At 36.4% G+C, this 23,458-nt stretch overlaps 1 protein-coding gene across 4 annotated transcripts in view; it reads left to right on the forward strand.

The window, feature by feature from the left end:
* Positions 1 to 23,458, forward strand: part of DCAF10 (DDB1 and CUL4 associated factor 10) — a 65,833-nt gene that overhangs the window by 36,235 nt on the left and 6,140 nt on the right. For 3 of the 4 annotated variants that reach the window (XM_060609277.3, XM_060609276.3, XM_060609274.3), the window contains 4 exons: positions 9,141 to 9,338; positions 17,678 to 17,880; positions 20,113 to 20,223; positions 23,100 to 23,245. In XM_060609277.3, coding sequence (XP_060465260.1) covers positions 9,141 to 9,338; positions 17,678 to 17,880; positions 20,113 to 20,223; positions 23,100 to 23,245 — 658 coding nt within the window. The remainder of the gene's footprint in view (positions 1 to 9,140; positions 9,339 to 17,677; positions 17,881 to 20,112; positions 20,224 to 23,099; positions 23,246 to 23,458) is intronic. The other variant, XM_060609275.3, reaches the window with a different exon arrangement.

The raw sequence follows: 23,458 nt of genomic DNA on the forward strand, positions 1-23,458 counted from the left end.
AAGTAGCTTCAGACTCTTTCAGAACAATGTGTAATTAAATACATGCAATGAAAAAGAAACTTAAAGGTAACTAATATAGTAGACATACAGTGTATAGATTCCAAATCAGAAGTGGGGGGAAAGGGAATACTGAATACTTGATAGGTTTAGTAGAAAACAGGAAAGCTTTATAAAGTAAATAAACAAATAAAGCAAGCAAAGTGATGATAAGTAGAAAACAAGGAGTAGAAACAGTTCCAAATATATGAGTAGTTCTCAGTAAGTATAAATGGATTGATCTTCTTTATTAAAAGACACAGAGATAGCAATTTGAATAAAAACCGAAATCATCTGTATACTTTTTATAGAGATAAAAAGTTGCCCAGAAATGGGAAAACTAATATAGATTATCATTATTGGACAGATGGAAGATCAAAAGCCTAAATAAGGATAAAAATACAACAGTACATACTGATAAAAGGAAAAATCAACTCAGAGCATGTAATTAGGAACTTGTATACAATTTGAAATTTGTATATTTCAAAAAACAAAACAAAAAATCCCAAAACAAAACAGATAAGGAATTACAAGTCTATAATCATAGCGAGAGACTTTTAATACACTTCTATCCCAAACTAGTAAATCAAGTAGATAAAAATTAGGCTATAGAAGATTTTAAAATATCTTTTACAACCTTTCTACTAAAAATAGAAATGCAGAATAAGATGTATTTAAAATGTATTTTTTTAATGTATAATTGAGCTGATAAGAAAGAAAGGAATCCTAGGGCCAAAAATGAAATAGAAGCAGGAATGCAAATAAGTAAATTGGTATTCAGCTGGCTTTTACCCTGGAGGCATTTGCCAAATGCTAGTGAGTGACCTTGATCTTCTGTTTTGATATGTATAAGGAGTTACAGTGAACAGGAGAGTTAGTTTTATGGCCAGTTCAAGATGAGGAATCTAGTGGAAAACTCTGCATAAAGCTGGGACTCCCCAGGGCTATACTTACAGCATTAAGGTGATCTAGAAATATACCACGCTGTTCATGTAGATTATGACCTTGGTAGAGGGATGTCAGAAAATCTCCTCAGTAAGTTTCTAACCACAAGTCCGCCTTCATGCATGTATGGGGCCCAAATTCACACTACTATATGGTCCAAAACCATCTAGCCAGCAGTTTAAAATTGAATCCAAGTTGATAGTACTGCCAGGTACTTGCAAAAACAAACGCATATCTTCTCTCAGGGAGAAAACTCAGTATCATAAAGAAGTCAATTCTTTCCAAATTAGTCTATAAATTTAGTTCAGTTTTAATCAAAATACAAGCAGGGTTTTTTTTTTTTTTTTTAAACTTAAAAATTCATATGGAACAGCAAAGTGCCAAGAATATCTGAGACAGTTTTGAAGGATGCTAAGATGGTAGTCTTCCTGATATCAAACACAGTCTTAGGACAGGGATTAAGTGCCTAATGGAACGGAGTAGAACTTCCAGAAACAGACCCATGCATATATGGAAATTTGATATATGACAGCAGGGGCATTACAGATTTATGGCAGGGAAATGGAAAAGAGAGAACTGGTTATCTATATATATATATGTAGATTTTCATATATATATATATATATATATATATATATATATATATATGAAAAAACAAAGTAAGATTAGATTTCTATCTCATACCATAGCTAAATATAACTGCCAGTTGAAGACCTAATTATGAAAGCAAACCTTTAAAGCTTTAGAAGAAATATAGAATATATTTATGTTCTAAGGATGAGAAAGGATTTTTTTTAAGATACAAAAAGCATAACTCATTAAAGGATTGCTAAGTTTGACTGCATTAAAATTTAAAACTTCATTCTAACCAAAGACAACAATGTGAGAAGATAACCTATAGGCTGGTGGGAGAACATATTTTCAATGCACATAGCCAAGAAAGGATTAGCATCCAGAATATATAAAACAATTACCCTGGAGCGAAATAGGCAGAAAATCATATAAGAGAAGCTAAAATGAGCAGTAAATATGGAAAAAATTTTCAAGCTTCCTAGTTACAAGAATATAAATAAAAATAAACAATGAAGAAATACTAAGTATTGGCAAAGATGTTGAGAAGTAGAAACTCTTAGGCATCATTGATGGAGTATAATTGATAAAATTATTTTGAAGAGCAATTTAGCAATATCTGGTAAAATTGAAGAGCAAAATTTTTTTTTAAGAAATTAAAGCATACGTAAACAAGGAAATGTGTAAAGAAGGTTCATTATAGCATCTTTAGTAATACGAGTTGGAAACAAATCTCCATTAAGAAGATAAGTTCTAGTATACTCATATAATGGAATACTATACATCAGTTAAAATAAATGAACTAGAAACATCAGCATCTGAGATACATCTCAGAAATTCAAGGTTGAGCCAGAAAAACAAATTATAGAATGAGCTGTACAGTGTGATACCATTTATGTAAAGTTTGGAAATATACAAACATAAGCATATTTGTTGGTTCTCTGCTCTATCCCCAGCACCTAGAACTGTGCCTAGCACATGGTGCTAATTAAATATTTACAGAGTAAATTGAACGCAAAACAAAACTATACATTGTTTATGGATACATACTTAGGAACTCATGGTATTAAAAACTTGCATGGGGAGTGACAAATTTTGGATAGTGGTTCCCTCTGGAGAGGGAGGGAGGGGAATGGGATTGGGGAGGGATATTCAGGGTGCTTCAGTTGTGTTTGTAATGTTCAAGAAATCTGAAAGATAACAAGTTGTTAAAATTTGATAAGGCTGGGTGGTGTGTATCACAGTCTTTGTTATATTCTTCATAATTTTCTCTATGTTTTAAATATTTTACAATTTAAAATTTTCTTATCTCAAAAAGAGAAGATGTGTTGAATTGTTTGCCCCTATTCAAAATGATCTCTGGCTAATCTGCTGTTAGAATTTGTTCTTTATCAATGTCAACTCTCATTTGCTGCTATCAGTGTTTCTGCTTTAGTACTCCACACTTACAAATTTGAATTTGCTTATCTGTTGGTTAGAAAAACAGATTTTGAAGCTTTTTTAGAAGTACATATCACTTAAGAGTTTTGTGTGAGAATCTGAGGGGTCCTCTGGCATGAGCTTATGTGTATATTATTAATAATACTAACTTCCATTTTTACTGAGTGTCTACCATGTGCCAAACCTTTGTGAAGCACTTTCATACAATATTAATTCTTACATTATCCTGATGTGAAACAGATACTGTATCCATTTTAAGAGATGAAGAAATTGCAACTCAGTTAAAGAGATTTGTCCGATATCTTTAATATGTAGCAAGTGGTAGAGCTGGAATTCATGCTCAGTTCAGTTAGACCACCTCAGTACTGTTTAGAGATGTGGGCATGCATTTCCTGGTTTGGCTCTAGATAGTGATTTCATATATACTTAGTAATGTCTTCTAGTTCATTCCTTAGTTTTTTAAGGTTTGCTTATCTTGGAAACTAAAAATATTGATAGTTGTAAAGAGTATTTTCTCTTTATTCATATTTAGGGACAGTAAGGGGGAAAGTATGTTATTTAAATTCTTAAGCCCATTATACAGATTTACTTATTCATGAGGACTCTGTGTGTTAATTTAAGAGTCCATTTAATAATTAAGGTCCCCCAGTTATGAGGTTACAAGGGCAGTTGAGGTTATCATAAGAATATTTACTTAGTGGTATGACAGTTAAAAAATTAATACCTATTTAATATTCCAGGATCTATTTTTTCCCTCCCACCGTCTTTGTTGGTCTTTTCCTGATTGGTATATTTCAAATACTATAATGTAAATGCAGTGTTCATCACTGGGAACATGAAATTTCTTATCTTGCCAAGGATGTGGAATTTCACAAAACCCTAAGACTGATATTAGAAAACTGATCAATTACATATAAAATCATTAGCAAATGAGGATCTGATAGAGGTAGACTAGTTATCAATTAAAGAAAAGGAAATCACAGAAATGATGACTTGGTAGATACTTCAGAGAATTATGTGAATATCTCATGGGACTAAGGAAAGGCCCTTGAGAAAATGGATAAAGCCATTGATTTTTATATAGAAATGATTCTCTTTTTATAGTATAAAACTCAAATATTAAGGAAGGATATCATATTTTGCTGTCATAATTTCATTGGAAAGATTATGCAAGAAAAACCCCAAACATTTAACTTATTCTAAGAATTTACACGTAGTTAAATAAATGTAAAATAAATATTAAACATTTTTATGATTTTTGGTTTTTAGACAATACTTTCTTTCCTGTGTACAATGAAATGTTGGTACCTGTTTTAAGAAAATTCTATTTCAGTTGCTCTTATCCTTTACCAATTAACCTCTGATCATGAAAACCTCAGTTTATCCAAATGTCAGTTTATCCAGAACTGTTACAGTCATATGTTGGTGTCTGATGGGGACATATGGGGCAGTTTTATAATTCATAAGTTCATAGGTTTCAGTGTGTGGAGTGTCTCCTGCTTATTAGGGACTATGAAGTTAAAAAATATATTTATTAACTTATTAGGCTAGACAGTTTTAATTTGAGAAGTTTGAGCCAGATTTCCAAGGGTTTGTCTACTACTTTACATTCTCTGCATCTGCTTGCTTTAGGATAAGAATTATGGATACTTTAACTGGTCTCCTAATCTACATTCTTAATTTTCTGTAATTTATTCTCTTCACCAATGATTCTTCAATACCAAGATTTTTTAACAGGTAAAACTTTGAGGCAAAATGAGAAAACTAAATTCAAAGTGTTGAATTTTTCATCAAGGTAAATTTGTTCAATTCAAATTGTTAGCTTTTGTTCCAAGATAATATTCTTTTTACATCATTGGTATTAAAATATCTTTCATGCAACATTGGTAATTTTTCAATGGCCTAATTTTTCAGTGGCCTTATGATAAAAATTTTAAAGCTGATCCCCCACTTTATTTTTTATGAAAATACAAAAGTTTTGAAAACTTAGCCACCTCAGAGATCTTTCTGAAACTCTTCTCTAATCGTGTCATTCTCTTGCCAAAACCCTTCAGGGTGGACCACTGGGCAGTATAATCCCACTGGAGTTTTGAATCCATATGTACTTTAAGTATTTTCTGTAGACTAAATAAAATAAAATCTTTCCCCTAAATTTCTTATTTATTTTTTTAAGTTTTTATTTATTTATTTTGAGAGAGAAATAGAGTGCAAGTGGGGGAGAGGCACAGAGAGGAGGAGAGAGAGAATCTCAAAGCAGGACCCTCACTGTTAGTGCAGAGATCGATGTGGGGCTCAAACCCATGAATTGTGAGATCATGACCCCAGCTGAAAGCAAGAGTCAGATGCTTCAACCAACTTAGCCAGCCAGGTGCCCCATTCTGTAAATTTTTTAAATGTATGAAGATGCTCTATGTTGATGATCAATTTATTTTAAAAGTTTGATTCTCCATTAGCCTTTTGTCATTGTGTATGTTTTTCAATCATATAATTCCTGTCAGGAAGTCATTAAAATATTTTTATCTTAAAAAGCCTAATCAGTGAAGATAAAACCATAGGAGAAAAATGAACTTGATTATATAATCACTAAAATTTTGATATAATAAGAAAATATATAAACCACATAGAAGGACAGATGCATATGTGGCGGGGCACCTGGCTGACTCAGTTGGTAGACTGTGCAACTCTTGATCTCAGGGTCATGTTGGGCATAGAGCCTACTTAAAAAAATAAAATAAAATGCTATAAAATTCAAAGAAGTATATGTGCAAAAAATATTCAACATACTATCTTTGAAAAACTGAGCTATATTATCGTTACTATAGAGAATTTATAACTTGGTAATAAAAATAATACAGCAATAGGAAAATCAGCAAGGAACATGAATAGCAATTCACAAGAGAAATATAATCTTCCAATTAGTATGAAAAATGTTCTACTTTACTAAAAATAAAAGTTTCAATTTAGATATTTTTTTTTCCTGGCATTTAAGAGAATTAAAATATTAGAGAAATGGATACCCCTGACTGCTGGTGGAACTACAGAGGACAGTTTGGCTGTGTGTATCAAAAAAGCCTTATATTTTTTAAAATCCTTTTTTATTTAACAATAAAACTTCTGGGAATGTACTTAGAAAAATAACTAAGGATGTGATTAATATTCAGCTGTTGGGATGTTCATCACTGAACAGATGGAAAAAACTGGAAACAATGTAAACATTCAACAGTTGCTTGTTCTAAAAAAAAAATTTTAAGGTTTATTTTTTTGAGAGAGGGAGAAAGAGCACAAGTCGGGGAGGGGCAGAGAGAGTAAGAATCAGAAGTAGGCTCCAGGCTCTGAGCTGTCAGCACAGAGCCTGATGTGGGGCTTGAACTACGAACTGCAAGATCATCACCTGAGCCAAAGTGGGACGCTTAACCAATGAGCCACCCAGGTGCCCCTATTAGTTTTTAAGAAAGAAAACGGTGGGGGGAGGGGGGGCTGGTGGGTCCATCGGTTCAGCTTAGGTCATGATCTCACGGTTCATGAGATTGAGCCCCACAGTGGTCTCTGCAATAACAGTGCAGAGCCTGCTTTGGGATTCTCTCTCTCTCTGTCTCCCCCTCTGCTGCTCACCCTTTCACCCTCTCAAAATAAATAAATATTTAAAAATAAATAAAACCAAGGATGATGTATCATTTATAAAAAAATATTATGGCTCATTCATACAGTGAATCTATTCAGCCATTAAGAATGATTTTGTTGGGCTGCCTGGGTGGCTCAGTTGGTTGAGTGTCAGACTCTTGATTTCGGCTCAAGTCATGATTTCGTGGTTTGTGGGATTGGGCCCCATGTTGGGCTCTGTGCTGACAGCGTGGAGCCTGCTTAAAATTCTCTCTCTCCCTCTCTCTGCCCCTCCCCTGCTTGCTCTCTCTCGCTCTCTCTCTCTCTCTCAAAATACATAAACATTAAAAAAAAAAAGATTTTGTCAATCTTTAATAACATGGCAAAATAATTATGATATTAGGCTTGCAATATAAGAATTAGGCTACATATCAATAACTGTAGTTATTTTTATGGTGGATTTTTTCCATTTAAAAAGATTTCCAACAGGCATATATTTATTTTTATTTTTATTTTTTTTTAAATTTTTTTTTCAACGTTTTTTATTTATTTTTGGGACAGAGAGAGACAGAGCATGAACGGGGGAGGGGCAGAGAGAGAGGGAGACACAGAATCGGAAACAGGCTCCAGGCTCCGAGCCATCAGCCCAGAGCCTGACGCGGGGCTCGAACTCACGGACCGCGAGATCGTGACCTGGCTGAAGTCGGACGCTTAACCGACTGCGCCATCCAGGCGCCCCCAGGCATATATTTATAATATAAAAATATTGGGAATCGCTATAGAATAAATCCATGATATATTCTTTATTTATATCTACTTTGCCGCACACAACACTCTTAACTGCCATTGCCTCTCAGAGTATACCATCCCTCCACATGCCTCTTTACTTTTGCTTACCCCTTTGGCCACTTAGGGAGTGTCTGCTCATGTTATTTATTTATTTATTTAATCTTTGAGAGAGAGAACATGAATGAGGGAGAGGCAGAAGCGGTGGCGGGGGGGGGGGGGGGGGGGCGGAATCCAGTGTGGGGCTTGATTGTAGGAACCATAAGATCTGATCTGAGCCAAAATCAAGAGTCAGCCACTTAACAGACTGAGCCACCCAGGTGCCCCTGCCTGCTCATCTTTTAAAGTTGGTTCAAATGACACTACCAGGAGGTCTTTCCTAACTACCCTTTTCTTTGCTTATTCCACACAATTATTTTGTATAATTATTTATAATTTCTTCTCCACTAGGCAGTGAACTCCTATCTCAATCACTAATAATAAATATTTGTAAGTGCTTGTTATGTACCTGGCACTTTGTGTGTTGGGTACTGCAGATCTAACAATGAACTGTGCAGACAGTTCCCCTGCCTTCAAGGAATTTATAGCCTTATGAAATTATTCCTTACACTGTAATATTAAATGTTATGATAGACTCATAGAGTACTTTGGAAGATTAGAAGATTGGTGAATCTACCCGAGGCTGGATAGTGAGATAAGTCTTCCTGGAGGAATTAGCCGAATAATAAAAAGAAAGCAAGCGTTAGCCAGGTCAAGGGGTAGGAGGAAGGTGGTTTCAAGTAGTAGACACAGTTTGTACAAAATTCTGGAATTTTAAAACCATGTTAAATTTTAGGAAGGTCATTATGATATTTGTGGTTACTGGGGTTGATTTCTGATAAAAAATAATTACGTATAATTTTATCTTGAAAGAAGCTCCAGAATTCATTTCATATTTCTGTAAGACATTAGGAAATTTTATGTAACAGCATAGCTAGAGCATCCTAATGTTGAATTAGGCAGAAATTCAAGGGTGATTGGTAGATTTGTTATTTTTTAAGTATTTGTATAAAATATATTCTAAGGATTGAGAAATCAGTGTAAAATAATAAAAAGTTTGAATTATGAACTTGAAAGTGAACTCCTATCTCAGTCACTAATAATAAATATTTGTAAGTGCTTGTTATGTACCTGGCACTTTGTATTTTAATTATCTACCCTGTAATCTTAACTGGTTCTAATGTTGCTAAGTATGATTATTTGGGGAATGCCTTTCTTTGAATTAATAGATTAAAAACATGGCATTTTAACAGAAATTTTTGTATGTAAATGTCTTCTAAACAGGAAGACATTACTTGTAGCAGAGTAAATATTTGTTACAATTACGAACCTTTACAGCTTAACATATCTCGCTCTGCAATCAAGTCTTTAAAATCTGTCTCCTGTTGTCTCTCACCATTTGTGTTTCCTTATACAGATTCTAAAGTTCTTGCTCTTTAGCACTGTTCTCCAAACACCCACCCCTATTTCCATTTCCAAATAAAAATCAATAATACAAAGCAAATGGATAAAGTTGCATTGTGGTCCTCATTAAGTCATAGTATCTTTCCTTGTGATTATATGAATTCTACTTACTGTTTATTGTATATCAGAATCACTGGGTTTATACAGTAAGTTTGTAGTCCTTTTTTGTTTGTTTTCTTGATTAGGTAATATAGAGACTGTTTCTCAAATTTTCTTTAACAAGAGATTAAATAAACCAGTTTTTCTTTTCTGCTTTGTAGATTTCTTGATAACCGGCTGTTTGCTACCTGCTCTGATGACACTACAATAGCACTGTGGGATCTGAGAAAATTGAACACCAAAGTATGCACTTTACATGGTCACACTAGCTGGGTGAAGAACATCGAATATGATACTAATACAAGACTCTTAGTAACATCAGGATTTGATGGAAATGTCATTATTTGGGACACCAACAGGTTTGTGAATGGGAGACCATGTTAGGATTGTGAACAAAAAATTTGTTTAAGATGGTAACTAAATTCAGAGATTTGTCTTAGCTTTTCTGTATCTTTAAGGAGGAAGAACCTGCCTTGGGGAAAAACAATCAAAAAATGATTCCATCTTTTGTTACTTGCACTTAGTCATATATTGCAAGTAAAAAATTTGGAGAAAATTATATGGAAAGGAGACGAAGTAGTATAGTTAATGATGAAAACTGGTTTACAAGTTGAGTTTCCTAAATTTAAGGACTTTAAGGAAAAATATTATTTTCTCTATGGAACAGAAATGTTTTTCATTCTTTGGTCCTTTGATTCTAAATCTATTTATTTTGTAACTTTTGTACTTGTTTTTCATGCATTAAAGAGTACTTTCTCATTTGGAGTGGTACCAATCCATAGGGGGATGTTTGGAAGTAAATGTATCATGTAGTTTTAGTTGTTAATATGGGAGAAGAGAGGATTTCTACTGGCGTTTAATCAGCAGGGATCTGAGTTTCTAAACATCCTGCATGGGACAGTTTACACAGTCAACTAATAATCTATAGTGTCAGTAATGCCTCTGTTGTGAAATACTTCAATGTCTCCTTATAGAGAAATTGACCATTTAAAGAGTTGAAATTTGAGAAATGATTAGAATATACCTATTGCTGGGGCACCTGGGTGGCTCATTTGGTTAAGCTCCCGACTTCGGCTTGAGTCATGATCTCACAGTTCATGAATTCAGGCCCCACATCCAGCTCTGTGCTGACAGCTCGGAGCCTGGAGCCTGCTTCTGATTCTGTGTCTCCCTCTCTGCTCCTCCCCTGCTCATGCTCTGTCTCTCTCTCTCAAAAAATAAACGTTAAAAAATTTTTTTTAAATATACCTGTTGCTAGCTGTGGTGAAATGACAATACAGTGATATACAGGACTATTTCTGAAATATTCTTTTCAGGGGTCATATGTAAAAAGACAGGGGATATATTTTTTTTAATGTTTATTTTTGAGAGAGAGCGAGCGAGAGTGCACAAGAAGGGGAGGGGCAGAGAGAGAGGGAGACACAGAATCTGAAACAGGCTCCCGGCTCTGAGCTGTCAACACAGAGCCCGACATGGGACTCCAACTCAGAAACAGCGAGGTCATGACCTAAGTTGAAGTCGGACGCATAACTGACTGAGCCACCCAGGGGCCCCAAGATGGGATATTTTTAAAGATTTGTAACTATGCATACTGTTTCAGCAAAGGATATATAGATTATCTTTGAGACACACATAACTGTTAAAATTTATTTTTTAAATTTAGAAATAAAACTTGGATAGGAATATGAATGGTAACTTCTAAATTAGTGGACAAAAGCTATTAAAACATGATCAATCCAATAGAGGCAGAGAAGGGAGGGGAAATCATTAAAAAAATACAGGTAAATCAGGAAGCACAAAAATATGGTAGGCAGATAATCCAAATATCAATAATCACAATAAATATATATGGACTAAAGTAGCCATTTAAAAGACAGATGGGGTTAGATTGGATTAAAAAAGAAAACCAAACTATATGTTCTTTGTAAGGGACACACCTAAAACATACCAATGAAAAAAATCTGAAAGTAAAAGGATGGGGAAAAAATAACAGGCAAATTCAAATCAAAGAAAAAGTTACATCTCCATTGATAGCAGACAAAAGAGAGTTTAGGGCATAAAGCATAATTAGTGATAAAAAAGGTACTATATTAATTAAAAGGTTTATTTCACTGGAGTATAAAATTCTTACATGTATCTAATAAACATAGCTTCAAACCATAAAAAGCAAAAATGGACAGATTATAAAAAAAATATTTTCCGTATCAGTGGAAAATATTAAGCCATTCTCTCATTTACTAACAGATAAAATAGGCCAAAAAGTTAAAAAGACCATAGGAGATTTTACTGTTAATAAACTTGATTTATTAGGCATATTTAGAATTCTCCCAACACATAGTGAATACATCCTCTGAAGCAAACTCAGAATATGTACAAAAGGAGAGCATGTACCGGACTACAAAGTAAGTTTCAACCAGTATCAGAGATTTGTTATCACACAAATGATTTTCCCTGACCTCAGTATAGTTTAATTAACAGAGGTAACTATAAATTCCCATATTTGGGTTTATAAACTCATTTCCTAAATAATTCATGGATTGAAGAAGAAATTATTAGTGAAATCAGTAAACTAAAAATTAGTGAACTAAGCATTTTATCAAAAAAACTGAAGGGCACCTGGGTGGCTCAGTCGGTTGAGCCTCTGACTTCGGCTCAGGTCATGATCTCACGGTTTGTGAGTTCGAGACCCGCGTCGGGCTCTGTGCTGACAGCTCAGAGCCTGGAGCCTGCTTTGGATTCTGTGTCTCCCTCTGTCTCTGACCCTACCCCGTTCATGCTCTGTCTCAAAAATAAATAAACATTAAAAAAACAACTGGGAAAAGATTAAAAAGAGTAAACCCAATTAAAGTAGATTATGGAAATGATAAAAGAAATTAAAGCCTGTGTTTTGAAAAAGCCAATTGAAATTGCAATTATCTGGTAAGATTCGTTAAGAGAAATCAGACAAAAGATAATCTTAACCATAAAAAAAGGAGACAATAAAAAGTATACAATAAGATAATAAGTTCACCTTTATGCCAGTATACTTGAAAACTTCAATGAAGTAGACAGTTTACTCAAAATCCTTAGCAAAACTGATCAAGAGAAATAGAAAACCTGAAATAGACCTATCACCTGGACTGATTATTTAACCAATATGTACTGATTTATCTGAAGTAGTTGTTAAAATATTAAACTTCTTCTGTATTAAATGATAAATAGCCACTATCCTGAATCATCCCCAGGTCAAATCCTGTCACCTTCTGGTTACCCAGGCCCTTTTGGGGACACTTCCCTCAAGATCTCTCTATGATCTAGTAGCTAAAAGTCCCCCTTAAAACACCTCTCCCCCTTTGGGGTGGGGGTTGTTCAGCATCTCATTTAATTCTGAGAACAGCCTCATGAGTTAGATAACTATTACTATCCCATTTTAAAGCTAAGGAAACCACAAAGTCAGAGACGTTGGGTAACTTGCCCACATGACTGTCATTAAGACAGTAAAATATGAGCCAAGAGTCAAACCCTGGTTTACAGACTGCTGAGAGGTACCCTTTGCTGATGGGAGTTTTAGGATATTACAGTAAAGTAATTCCCAGACCCAGTTCCAACACTGCCAACCACATCAATTCTGACTGGCTAGTTTTTTGCATTGCTGGTTATTTAAATATTCTGAATATTGCCTCTGCTATAGCCATTAAAGAAATAGAAAGTATCAATTAAAATTTATCTAATAAAACAGCAGGCCTGTCAGTTTTACAGGTGACTTCTACCAGATTATATAGGAAACAGAACACTTCAATTTTATTAAGTTGTTCAAATTCCAGAAAAAGGGGGAATTCTCCTTCTTACCTCATGTATGAAGTTAGAGTGACCTTAATACCTAAACCCAACAAAGATAATATTAGAAGAAAAAAATTGAAAGGTCAGTCTGCAATGTGAATGTAGATGCAAATATTCTAAACAAAAGAAAACTGAATCCTGTAAGTTATTAATCAAAATATCATGGCCAAGTTTGGTTTATTCAAGGCATCAAAAGATATATCCAGGGCGCCTGGCTGACTTAATAGAGCATGTGACTCTTGATCTTGGGGTCATGAGTTCGAGCCCCACATTGGGTGTAGATTACTTACAATCTTAAATCTATCAATAGAAGTTATATTAAAATTCTATTAATTTATCACATTAACAGGTTAAACCAAAAGTCCATATGATTGTTTTCATCAAGGAATCAAATTCAACATTCGTTCATAATTAAAAACAAAGAGGGGACATTATTACCAGTCTTTAAAAAATAATTTTTTTTAACGTTTATTTTTGAGAGAGAGAGAATGAGAGCAAGAGTGAGCGAGCAGGGGAGGGGCAGAGAGAGAAGGAGACACAGAATCTGAAGCAGGCTCCAGGCTCTGAGCTGTCAGCACAGAGCCTAAAGTGGGGCTTGAACTCACAAGCCGTGAGACTGTGACCTAAGCCAAAGTCTGATGCTTAATCAACTGAGCCACCCAAGAGCCCCCATTATTACCAGTTTTACAGAGATTGAAAGGATTATAAAGTGATACAATGAACAACTTTATGGCAACAAATTAGACAACTTCAATACCTAGAGAGTCCCAAATTATTTAAGTTCACTCAAGAACAAATAGAAAATCTATAGACCTACAGACCTAAAGCAAGCTAAAAATTGAAGTGGTAATTTAAAAATCTTTCCACAATGGAAAGCCCAGTCCCAAAAGTCTCCACTGGTGAATTTTACCAAACATTTATAGAATAAATAATACCAGTCTTTCACAAACTTGCAGAAAATAGAGGAGGAGAGAATACTTCCCAACTCATTTTATGAGGCTGGTATTATTACTCTGATACCAAACCACACAAACATCACGAGAATGATAAACTACAGACCAGTATTCCTCAAAAACAAAAAGAAGAAAATAGAAAAATCCTCAACAAAATATTAGCAAATCAAACATAGTATCATGTATAAAGGATTATATGTCACAACTGAGTAGAATTTATCCCAGGAAAACAGGGTTGGTTTAATATCCAAAAATCAATTAATGTAATACATCATATTCAATGCAATCCCTATCAAGATTCCAGCTGCCTTTTTTGGACAGATTGTCAAACTGATTCTAAAATTTATATGGAAATACAAATGACCCAGAATAGCCAAAACAACCTTGAAAAGAACAAAATTGGAAGACTCTCACATTTCTCAATTTCAGAACTTACTACAAAGCCATAGTAATCAAGACAAGGTGTTTACTGGCATGGGACAGGCATATAAATGAGGAACAGAATTGAGAATCCAGAAATAAACCATTGCATTTATGATGAGCTGATTTTCAACAAAGGTATCAAGGTAATTCAGTGGTTCAGGAAAGGATAGACTTTTCAAAAAATGATGTCTGTGCAACTGGATATCCAGATGCAAAGAGATGAATTTAGACCCTTATCTTACATTTAAAAAAAGCAATTCAAAATGGATTTCAACCTGAATGTAAGAGCTACAATCATATATCTCAGAGGAGAAAACTTGGGAGCAAATCTTCTTGCAAACCAAAGTAAGAGTGATTTAACAAATTGATAAAATGGACTTCATTAAAATTAAAAACTTTTGTGTATCAAATGACACCATTAAGAAAGTGAAAAGAAAGACTATAGTATGGGAGAGAATATATATCTGATAAAGGATGTGTGCCCAGAATATATAAAAAACTCTTGTAACTCCTATGTACACAATAACCCAATTTAAAAATGGGCAAAATATCTACATAGACATTTCACCAAGGAAGATATACAGATGATTAATAAGTATGTGAAAAGATGTTCAGCATCATTAGTCGTAAGGAAAATGCAAGTCAACCAAAATGAGAAATCATTTCACGTCCTTACTAAGATGGCTTTAATTGAAAAAGACAATAACAAGTATTGGTAAGAATGTGGAGAAACTGGATCCTCGTAGATTGCTGGTAGGGATGTAAAATGGTTCAACCACTTGATAAAGCAGTTTGGTAGTTTCTTAAAATGTTAAACATAGAGTTATCATCTGACCAGCCATTGCACTCCTAAGTATGTACCCAAGGGAAACGAACACATATCACCGCACAAAGATTTGTCCATGAATGCTTATAACAGTATTATTCATAATATCCCCCATATGGAACAAATACAAATATCTATCAACTGGTAAGTGAGTAAACAAAATGTAGTATATCTATATAGTAGAATACTATTTAGTAATGAAAAGGAACAGAGTACTGATGTGCTACATCATGCATGAACCTCAAAAAAATTATGCTAAGTAAAAAAAGCCAAACCAAAAGACAACTTATTATATCATTCTATTACTATTAAATGTCCACAATTAGCAGATCTACAGAGACAGAAGTAGGCTAGTGGTTCCCTGCAACTTGGAGTAGGAATGGGAAGTGACTGCTAATGGCCAGGGTAGGGTTTTTAGAATGAAGAAAATGTTCTAAAATTGGATCGTTTTGATGATTGCACAACTCCACTAAAAAATCACTTAATTGTAAGCTTAAAATGAGTGAATTTTATGACATGTAAATTATATCTTAATAAAGCTGTTAACTAGAAATAGTAGGAAACTCTTCAAAAGTATACACTAAAACCTACCTGACATTTTTAAATGGTGAAACTTGTAGAGGTTTTCTCTGTAGGGGAACCTGGCTGGCTTAGTCGGTATAGCATGCAACTCTTGATCTTGGGGTCAAGAGTTCAAGCCTGACATTGAATGTAGAGCTTGCTTTAAAGAAGAACATGCCTGCTGTTAACTGCTATTGTTTACCATTGTTTTGGGGTGGTTGTAGGCAGAGTCCTACTTGGTGCAGTATAATAAATATATAAGGATTGGAAAGGAACAAATGAAAAAACAGCATTCACAGATGATATTTGTCTTATGAAGGGTTGGTAAGCTTTCTGTAAAGGATTGTGCAATAAATATTTTAGGCTTTGTGTGCTATGTGGTTTCTGAGCAGCCATAGACAATACATAAATGAATATTGCTGTGTTCCAACAAACTTTCTATACAAAAACAAGCAATAATCCAGACTTGGCCCATAGACCAGTTTTCTGACCCCTGGTCTATATAGAAAACCTTAGAAATTCTGACAAATTATCAGAATTAGTAAGAGTTAACCAACCAAGATTGCAAGACTTAAGATCAAAATGTAAAAATCAGTAGTGTTCGTAATCATTACAACAAACATTTAAAAAAATTTTAAGCATATAGTTTTTAGTAATTAAGAAAAAAATTTTTAATGTTTGTTTATTTTTGAGAGAAAGAGTCAAGTGCTCAAGCAGGGGAGGGGCAGAGAGAGAGAGGGGGGGGGAGACAGGATCCAAAGCGGGCCCTGTGCCGACAGCAGAGAGCCCAAGGGGGGCTTCAACTCAAGAACCGTGAGATCATGACCTGAGCTGAAGTCAGACACTTAACTGACTAACCCACCCAGGCGCCCCGGTAATTGAAAAACCTTTTAAAAACCAGGATGGGTCAGGTCACAGATTAGACACAACTTTAAAAAACAGATTGGAAGATAGATACTGAAAAATTATCCAGAATGCAACAGAAATGAGATAGAATACATGAAAGAGCAGTTATGAGACCAGGAGAGTCCAATGTGAATGTTTCAAACATCTATTTGGAGCCCCAAAAGAATAGAGAAAATAGGTAAGAGGCAATACGGGAATAATAACGGATAATTTCCCAGAATATATGGATATTAATCTTACAATTTAGAAGGTCAAATGAATCGCAATAAAGTAGAAATCCAAATTTAGACATATCAGAGTGAAGCTGCAGTACTCCAAAGACAAAGAGAAGGTTAGCCCAAAGGGGGAAAAATGATCCAAATAAACAATTGACTAATAGCACCTACAAATAACAACAGGGTTAGGGTTAGGAAGCTGGAATTCAGTGGAATATTATCCCCAGTAGTCAGAAAGAATTGAAGTACATAACTGAGTACATAACTGAAGTTGTGTACTCAGCTAAATCTTTAATCATAAAAGAAGAGTAGGGGTGCCTGGGTGGTTCAGTTCGGTTGAGTGTCCAGCTCTTGATTTTGGCTCAGGTCACAATCCCAGGCTTGTGGGATCAAGCCCTGTGTCAGACTCTGTACTGAGCATGGAACCTGCTTGAGATTCTCTCTCTCCCTCTGCCTGTCTCTTCCACTCCTTCCCACCCTCCAAAAAAGAGGGAAATACAGATTTTCAGAACAACATAAAGAGAGAGTTTACCTCAACAAAGTCTTACCTAAAAATATATACTTCAGGGGTTGCCTGGGTGGCTCAGTTAAGTGTCCAACTCTTGATTTCAGCTCAGGTCATGATCTCACAGTCGTGAGCTTGACTCCCACATCAGGCTCCATGCTAGGTGTGGAACCTGCTTAAGATTCTCTCTCTCCCCCTCCCCCTCTCCCCTTCTCTGCTCACTCACTCTCTCAGAAAAAATTAAAATTAAAAAAAATATATATATACACACACACACAAACACACACACACTTCAGAAAGAAAGAATAAAATGGAAAGTTGGAGATGAAAGAAGGAATGATGAGCAAAACAACCAAATTTGTTAATCGTTAATGTCCGTAAAGCTAAGTACAAATTGTAAATTCTAGTTTGACGTTCAGAATTATGACTATCAACCAAATCCTTATATTTATGATAATTCTAGGTTTTGTTGGTTTGATTTCTTCTGTAGGTGTACAGAAGATGGGTGTCCACATAAGAAATTCTTTCACACACGTTTTCTCATGAGAATGAGATTAACACCAGATTGTTCGAAAATGTTGATCTCAACGTCCTCTGGATATCTCTTGATTTTGCATGATCTTGACTTAACCAAGTCTTTAGAAGTAGGCAGCTATCCTATTTTGAGAGCAAGAAGAACTACATCAAGTTCAGGTAAGCTTTTCTTTTTTGATCAAAGAAAGTTTTCCAAAGAATCTCACACAAAGGGATGGCATATGTTTCCATTCTGAGAATGATAGCAGGAGAAAGGGAAGAAAATTAGAAGATATTTTTTGGAAAGCCCAGTGAGAGCTTTTTTCCCAAGGAAGTATAACCTATATAAATCTCTGACATAGCATAAATCAGTGCTTCTGTATCACAAATGATCTAGGGCAAAGAACTGCTAACTCTAAAAATGCTTTCTTTTAGCTATGCTATCCAGAAATCTTTCATCAATTTCTAAATCATCACTACCTCAAAAATTAGTGGTAGCCCAAGGTAGTATCAATCTTTTTAAGTCCTTCTGGAACCCAGCAGAGCTTTTAAGATATATTCAATATATGGGGCACCTGGGTGGCTCAGTTGGGTAAGCATCTGACTTTGGCTCAGGTCATGGTTTTGTGGTTCATGGGTTCCAGCCCTGTATCAGGCTCTGTGCTGACAGCTTAGAGCCTGGAGCTTGCTTCGGATCCTGAGTCTCCTTCTCTCTCTACTTCTCCCATGCTTGCACTCTGTCTTTCTCAAAAATAAATAAACCTTAAGAAAAAGACATATTCAATATAGAGCTTTAAGTCTCTATTATATCCTAGACTATAAGATGTCCATACCCAGGTAGCTGGTGCCATCCTATTTCACAGCCCCTAAATACCCTCTTGCTAAAGCCCTGTTTTTCCTGTTGCTGATTCCATTAGACTTCAGTGAAATTGGGGCTCAGAAAAACTTATGCACCATAATTCATCTACATTTTATATGATAGACACTATATATCATCACCTTTGGGAAGAAGAGGGCTGTTCCAGGAACATAATTTTGTGTTTACCCAGACGTAAGCATTTGGAACACATAATGTTTATTTATAAATTGCTATTTAAAATTGGCTTCAGATGGTTGGACTCTTTCTCTTGTCTATATAGGGCCACTTTTGAAGACTCCTTTGGGATAATGCAGGCCTCATTATACTGCATTTGCCCAATTTACTGCTAAAAGTAGAAATTTAAGTTTTACCAACGTATTTGCAAAGCAAGGCATTTCCTAAATATGTGAGTCCTTTTACATTCAGAAATTTATTTTTAGGTTAAACATTAGTAATCAGCTTAGTGAGAAGTAGTGATTTTAGAAGGTCTAGTTGGTATTTTTTTTAATTCAAAAACCAAGAATGTTTTGTCTTCTAAGGTTAATTCTGATAATAACCTCAAAGGGAATTAGATTAAGAAGTCTTCATGAAAGTGTGGGGCCACTAGAAGAGTGTGATGAAATAGATTGCTATTTGGAGGAATACATCAAACCCAACCATCTGATGATTTTTCTACAGATTCCAGTATAGAGTTTGTATTGCATTTCAGAGATAGTATTAATATAATTTCCAGAATGATTTTCGAATTTTTTGGCATGCTTAAGAAGGATCATTTAATGTCCTCAGTAATGGACTTGGTGTTTGGACTCTATTCTAAGATTAAATAAACAGGTTGAACTCCTCCGTTCTCGTGTTTATTGAATTTTCTTGTTCTATTTTACTACAGAAATGATGGGCAACCCAAAGATGCTCCTATGTTTGTTTGGTGTGTCGTTTTTATTCCACTTAAGTCATTGGTAGAAGAGATTTTATTTTTTATTATTTTCTAATGTTTTTATTTTTGAGAGCGAGCGAGCAGGGTAGGGGCAGAGAGAGAGGGACAGAGGATCCGAAGCAGGCTCCAGGCTCCAAGCTGTCAGCACAGAACCTGATGCAGGGATCGAACTCAAGCCGTGAGATCATGACCTGAGCCAAAGTCGGACACTTAACCAACTGAGCCACCCAGGTGCCCCTGAGATTTTATTTTTTAATGTTTATTTATTTTGAGAGAGAAAGCGTGCATGAGCAGGGGAGGGTCAGAACAAGGGAGAGAATCCCAAGCAGGTTCCATGCTCACAGTTCATGGAATATGACCTGAGCTGAAATCAAGAGTTGGTTGCTCGACTGACTTGAGCCCCCCAGCTGCCCCGGTAGAAGAGATTTTAGAAAGGGGCCAGGCCTTAGAACACTTCAAAGAGCTGCCCTTCCTACCTCAGTCTTGTAGGCCAGCTGTAAGTGGGCATGTACTTGCCAGGTTTCAGATGGACTTTAACAGTATGCTTCAACTAAATGATTAAAAAGTTAAGAGACATTAAGTTTTGCTAAGTTTATTGTCAGCTTTTTGTATTTTCAAGATCTGACCACTTCAGGTTCATCTGGTCCTAGAGTTTCTGGTTCACCTTGTCATCATAGTGATTCTAATTCATCTTCTGAGAAACACATGTCACGAGCCTCACAAAGAGAAGGTAGGTTAACAGTTGGATTTTATAATCTTACAACAGATTCTACCAAATAGCTTTCTTTAGTTTAGTTTTAATCCATACAAACAAAAGCCAATAAAGAAGAGGTTATTCTCTGTCCCTCAGTCGTTTTCAAAAGTCTAACCAGAGTCTCTAGGGTTGAGTATCTTGGGCTTAAATCTTTGTTGGAATTTGAGCTTTGGTTTTATTTACTGGACTTAGTTTGGTCTAAATTGGAGAAAAAGTAGGTAGGACATGTAGATTGCAATCAAAGTTTTTATGGTAATTAAATGAGATTATGCATGTTATGGTCCTGTATAAATATGAAGTAGTGACTTGTCAGGTGCTTGTGAAAATTGCTTGGTTCCAGCCCAGTAGGCTTTTTGCTCTGCCATTTCTTTATCTGAGCAGCACCTGATAGCCTTAGAGGGATTGTGGGATACAATCTGTCCCCACTCTGCTTTTGCCAGTTTCCTCCCACCGCTCTGGCAGAACTAGCTATATAGCCTATTCTTTCCACCCCCTATGGGAAGTGCTTTCTACTACCTATGCAGACTTCACCTGCCTCTCCATCCCAGTTCACATCTAAGCTGTTACAGCACATTTTGTTTGTCCTCCTCCTTGTGGACCGGTGGCCAAATGTGAGGTGGGGGTTTTGTTTTTGTAATTTTGGGTCACCTTTTGGAGAAGAGCATGGCTTCTTTCTAGACCTTTAGGGGAGGGACTATCCATTAGACCTCTATTTTGTGTTTTCCCTGGGCAGCCTCCCCGGTAATGCTTGATAATTGCATACTTGATTATTTTGGATGACTACTTGTTTGTAGAATGGTTTGAGAGCCCTTCCTAAACCTAGAGCCTATCTACTTTTCTCCAGATATTCAAGGCTGTGATGTTTAAGGTTAAAAATTCCTGTTAAATTTAGAGATTATGCCCAGATGTGAAATATTTTTCCTTTGATTTGAAACTTACTATATCAGTTCTACCTGTTCTTCTACTGTGGCTATGGAAAACAAGCTAAGGCTCTTAATAATCATTGAGAAAAATCTTTGATTAAACCATCCATGAGAAAAAGAAACTTGAGAATAGTTAGCATGGTTGTTTGTTGAAGTGGTAACCCCAAAAACCAAACCACACAGCAGTTTCACGATATAAAGTTGGCAACTGGAGAAGAGACGGTGTACAGAGAGCCTAGACACAGTACAGAGAAGAAGGTGGGGCTCATACGTAAGGGTGCTCTGAATGTTGGCAATCCTGCGTCTTCGGGGCGTCAGGATATGTTAGCACCATACTTTGGCAAGACACAGTAGCTATATGGAACGGAGGCCCTCGAACTCATTTCAGGATTAGAACTTTTCTTTTTTTAAAGTGATCTCTGTACCCAGCGTGGGGCTTGAACTCAGGAGCCCGAGATCAAGAGTCAGATGGTAACCAACTGAGCCAGCCAGGCACCTCTAGAACTCTATTTTTGACGTGAAATCTGCTGTAGATTGTAGCACAAAGTGCAGACACTCTGGTGAAATTAAGGAGGTCCTTGACCAGTCTTCCCTACCCCTTCCCCACGTGGTTCCCTCCTTTTGCCAGCTCTGGAGGAACCTCCAAAGAGCACAGCTCAAAAACCACTACTTACCTATTTAGATGGGTTTCTTTTCTGCATTTGTTAGATTTTCAAAATTGATTCTTGAATAGCTATTTTTCTCTAGAATTGTTACTAAAGTTCAGTCACATGTGAAATCATTATTTGGGTATAGTTTGGTTGTAACAATGTAATTTAGAGCTTCACAGGTTTCCATCAATGCTGTAGTAATCTAAAGGGAATCTTTTAAAGAAGATTAACGCATTTGAAAAACAATTTACAAGGGGTCTGACAGAGGGAGCTCATAATCCTCGAAGCAACTCCTTCCACAGGTAGAGAAGTGTGGAAATATTTCTCTTGATATTAAATTTCTAAACTGCTTTCTTTATAATGTGTATGAAAGTGGTTCTCCACATACCTGAGGGAGAGGACAGAACTCCCTTTAGTAATGACTGACTGCACCAGTCACTTTTATTGGGCGCTGGGCAGAAGGACGTGAGGGGCCATAACAGAGTGCGGGGCATATGTATGACTACGAGGTCTCCCTGCCCCTTGTATGTGAAATATCCTTCCTCACCTCCAAAATTATAGGTCTGTCGTTTAGAGTATTGTCCTTGGGGACCGGAAGTCCTGCTCCTTGCACACATAATAGCCTTTTATTTATATTAAAGGCAGCCTTCATAGCTTCCAATTATTTCCTTCTCTGGACTAGAGAGCACTTCCTCTGAGGATGAGAATTACCTTTTACTTTTCCAGATTCCTTTCATATGACATTTCTTTTTTTTATCTCTTTTAACGTTTATTCACCTTTGAGAGAGACAGGGTGTGAGTGGGGGAAGGGCAGAGAGAGGGAGACACAGAATCCGAAGCAGGCTCCAGGCTCTGAGCTGTCAGCACAGGGCCCGACGCAGGGCTTGAACTCAGAAACCGTGAGATCATGGCCTGAGCCGAAGTCGGATGCTCAACCGACTGAGCCACCCAGGCGCCCCGACATAACTTTGATTCTTAAAGAGTTTTCTGAGATGTAGATTCTAATCAAAAGGACCTCTAGTCAGCTTTAAGGCCTTAGTCTTAGGTCACTGATTCCTGCTGCGGGAACTTGGATTCTTTAGTTCTACTCGTACCTTTTCCCCATACACTGAGGGGCACCATAGTTTTGTTTTGTTTTTGTTTTCTTTTACATGTGGTAGCACAAGGGACTGACAAAGGAATGAAGGCCGGGGCAGGGGTGGCAGCCAGAAATCAAAGCTTTGATGGGCTGCCTCAGTCCTTTGATAATACAGATCTCACATCCTAATTTTCTTATCAGGAGTTTCACCACGAAATAGTCTTGAAGTCTTAACCCCAGAAGTTCCTGGTGAGAGAGACCGTGGAAACTGCATCACATCCTTACAGCTGCACCCGAAAGGCTGGGCCACACTCCTTCGGTGCTCAAGCAACACTGATGACCAGGAGGTAGGAGCGGCAGCACGCCACCTTCCAGTGGGGCTGCCTGAGCGAACAGTCACGGCCGTGTGTGCTCATGGTGTCTTTGTACCTTGAACCCCTCACTCCTCCTCTCCAGTGTCTGTGGCAGACTGGGAAATACTTTAAAGCAGTATCAGCTCAGATTGTGCCCAGCTTCTGAATCCTTGCCCCCTTCATCTCGTCACAGATCCTCTTACATAG

Source organism: Panthera onca, chromosome D4 (assembly GCF_046562875.1).
Source record: "Panthera onca isolate mPanOnc1 chromosome D4, mPanOnc1 haplotype 2, whole genome shotgun sequence".
Taxonomy (NCBI): Eukaryota; Metazoa; Chordata; class Mammalia; order Carnivora; family Felidae; genus Panthera; species Panthera onca.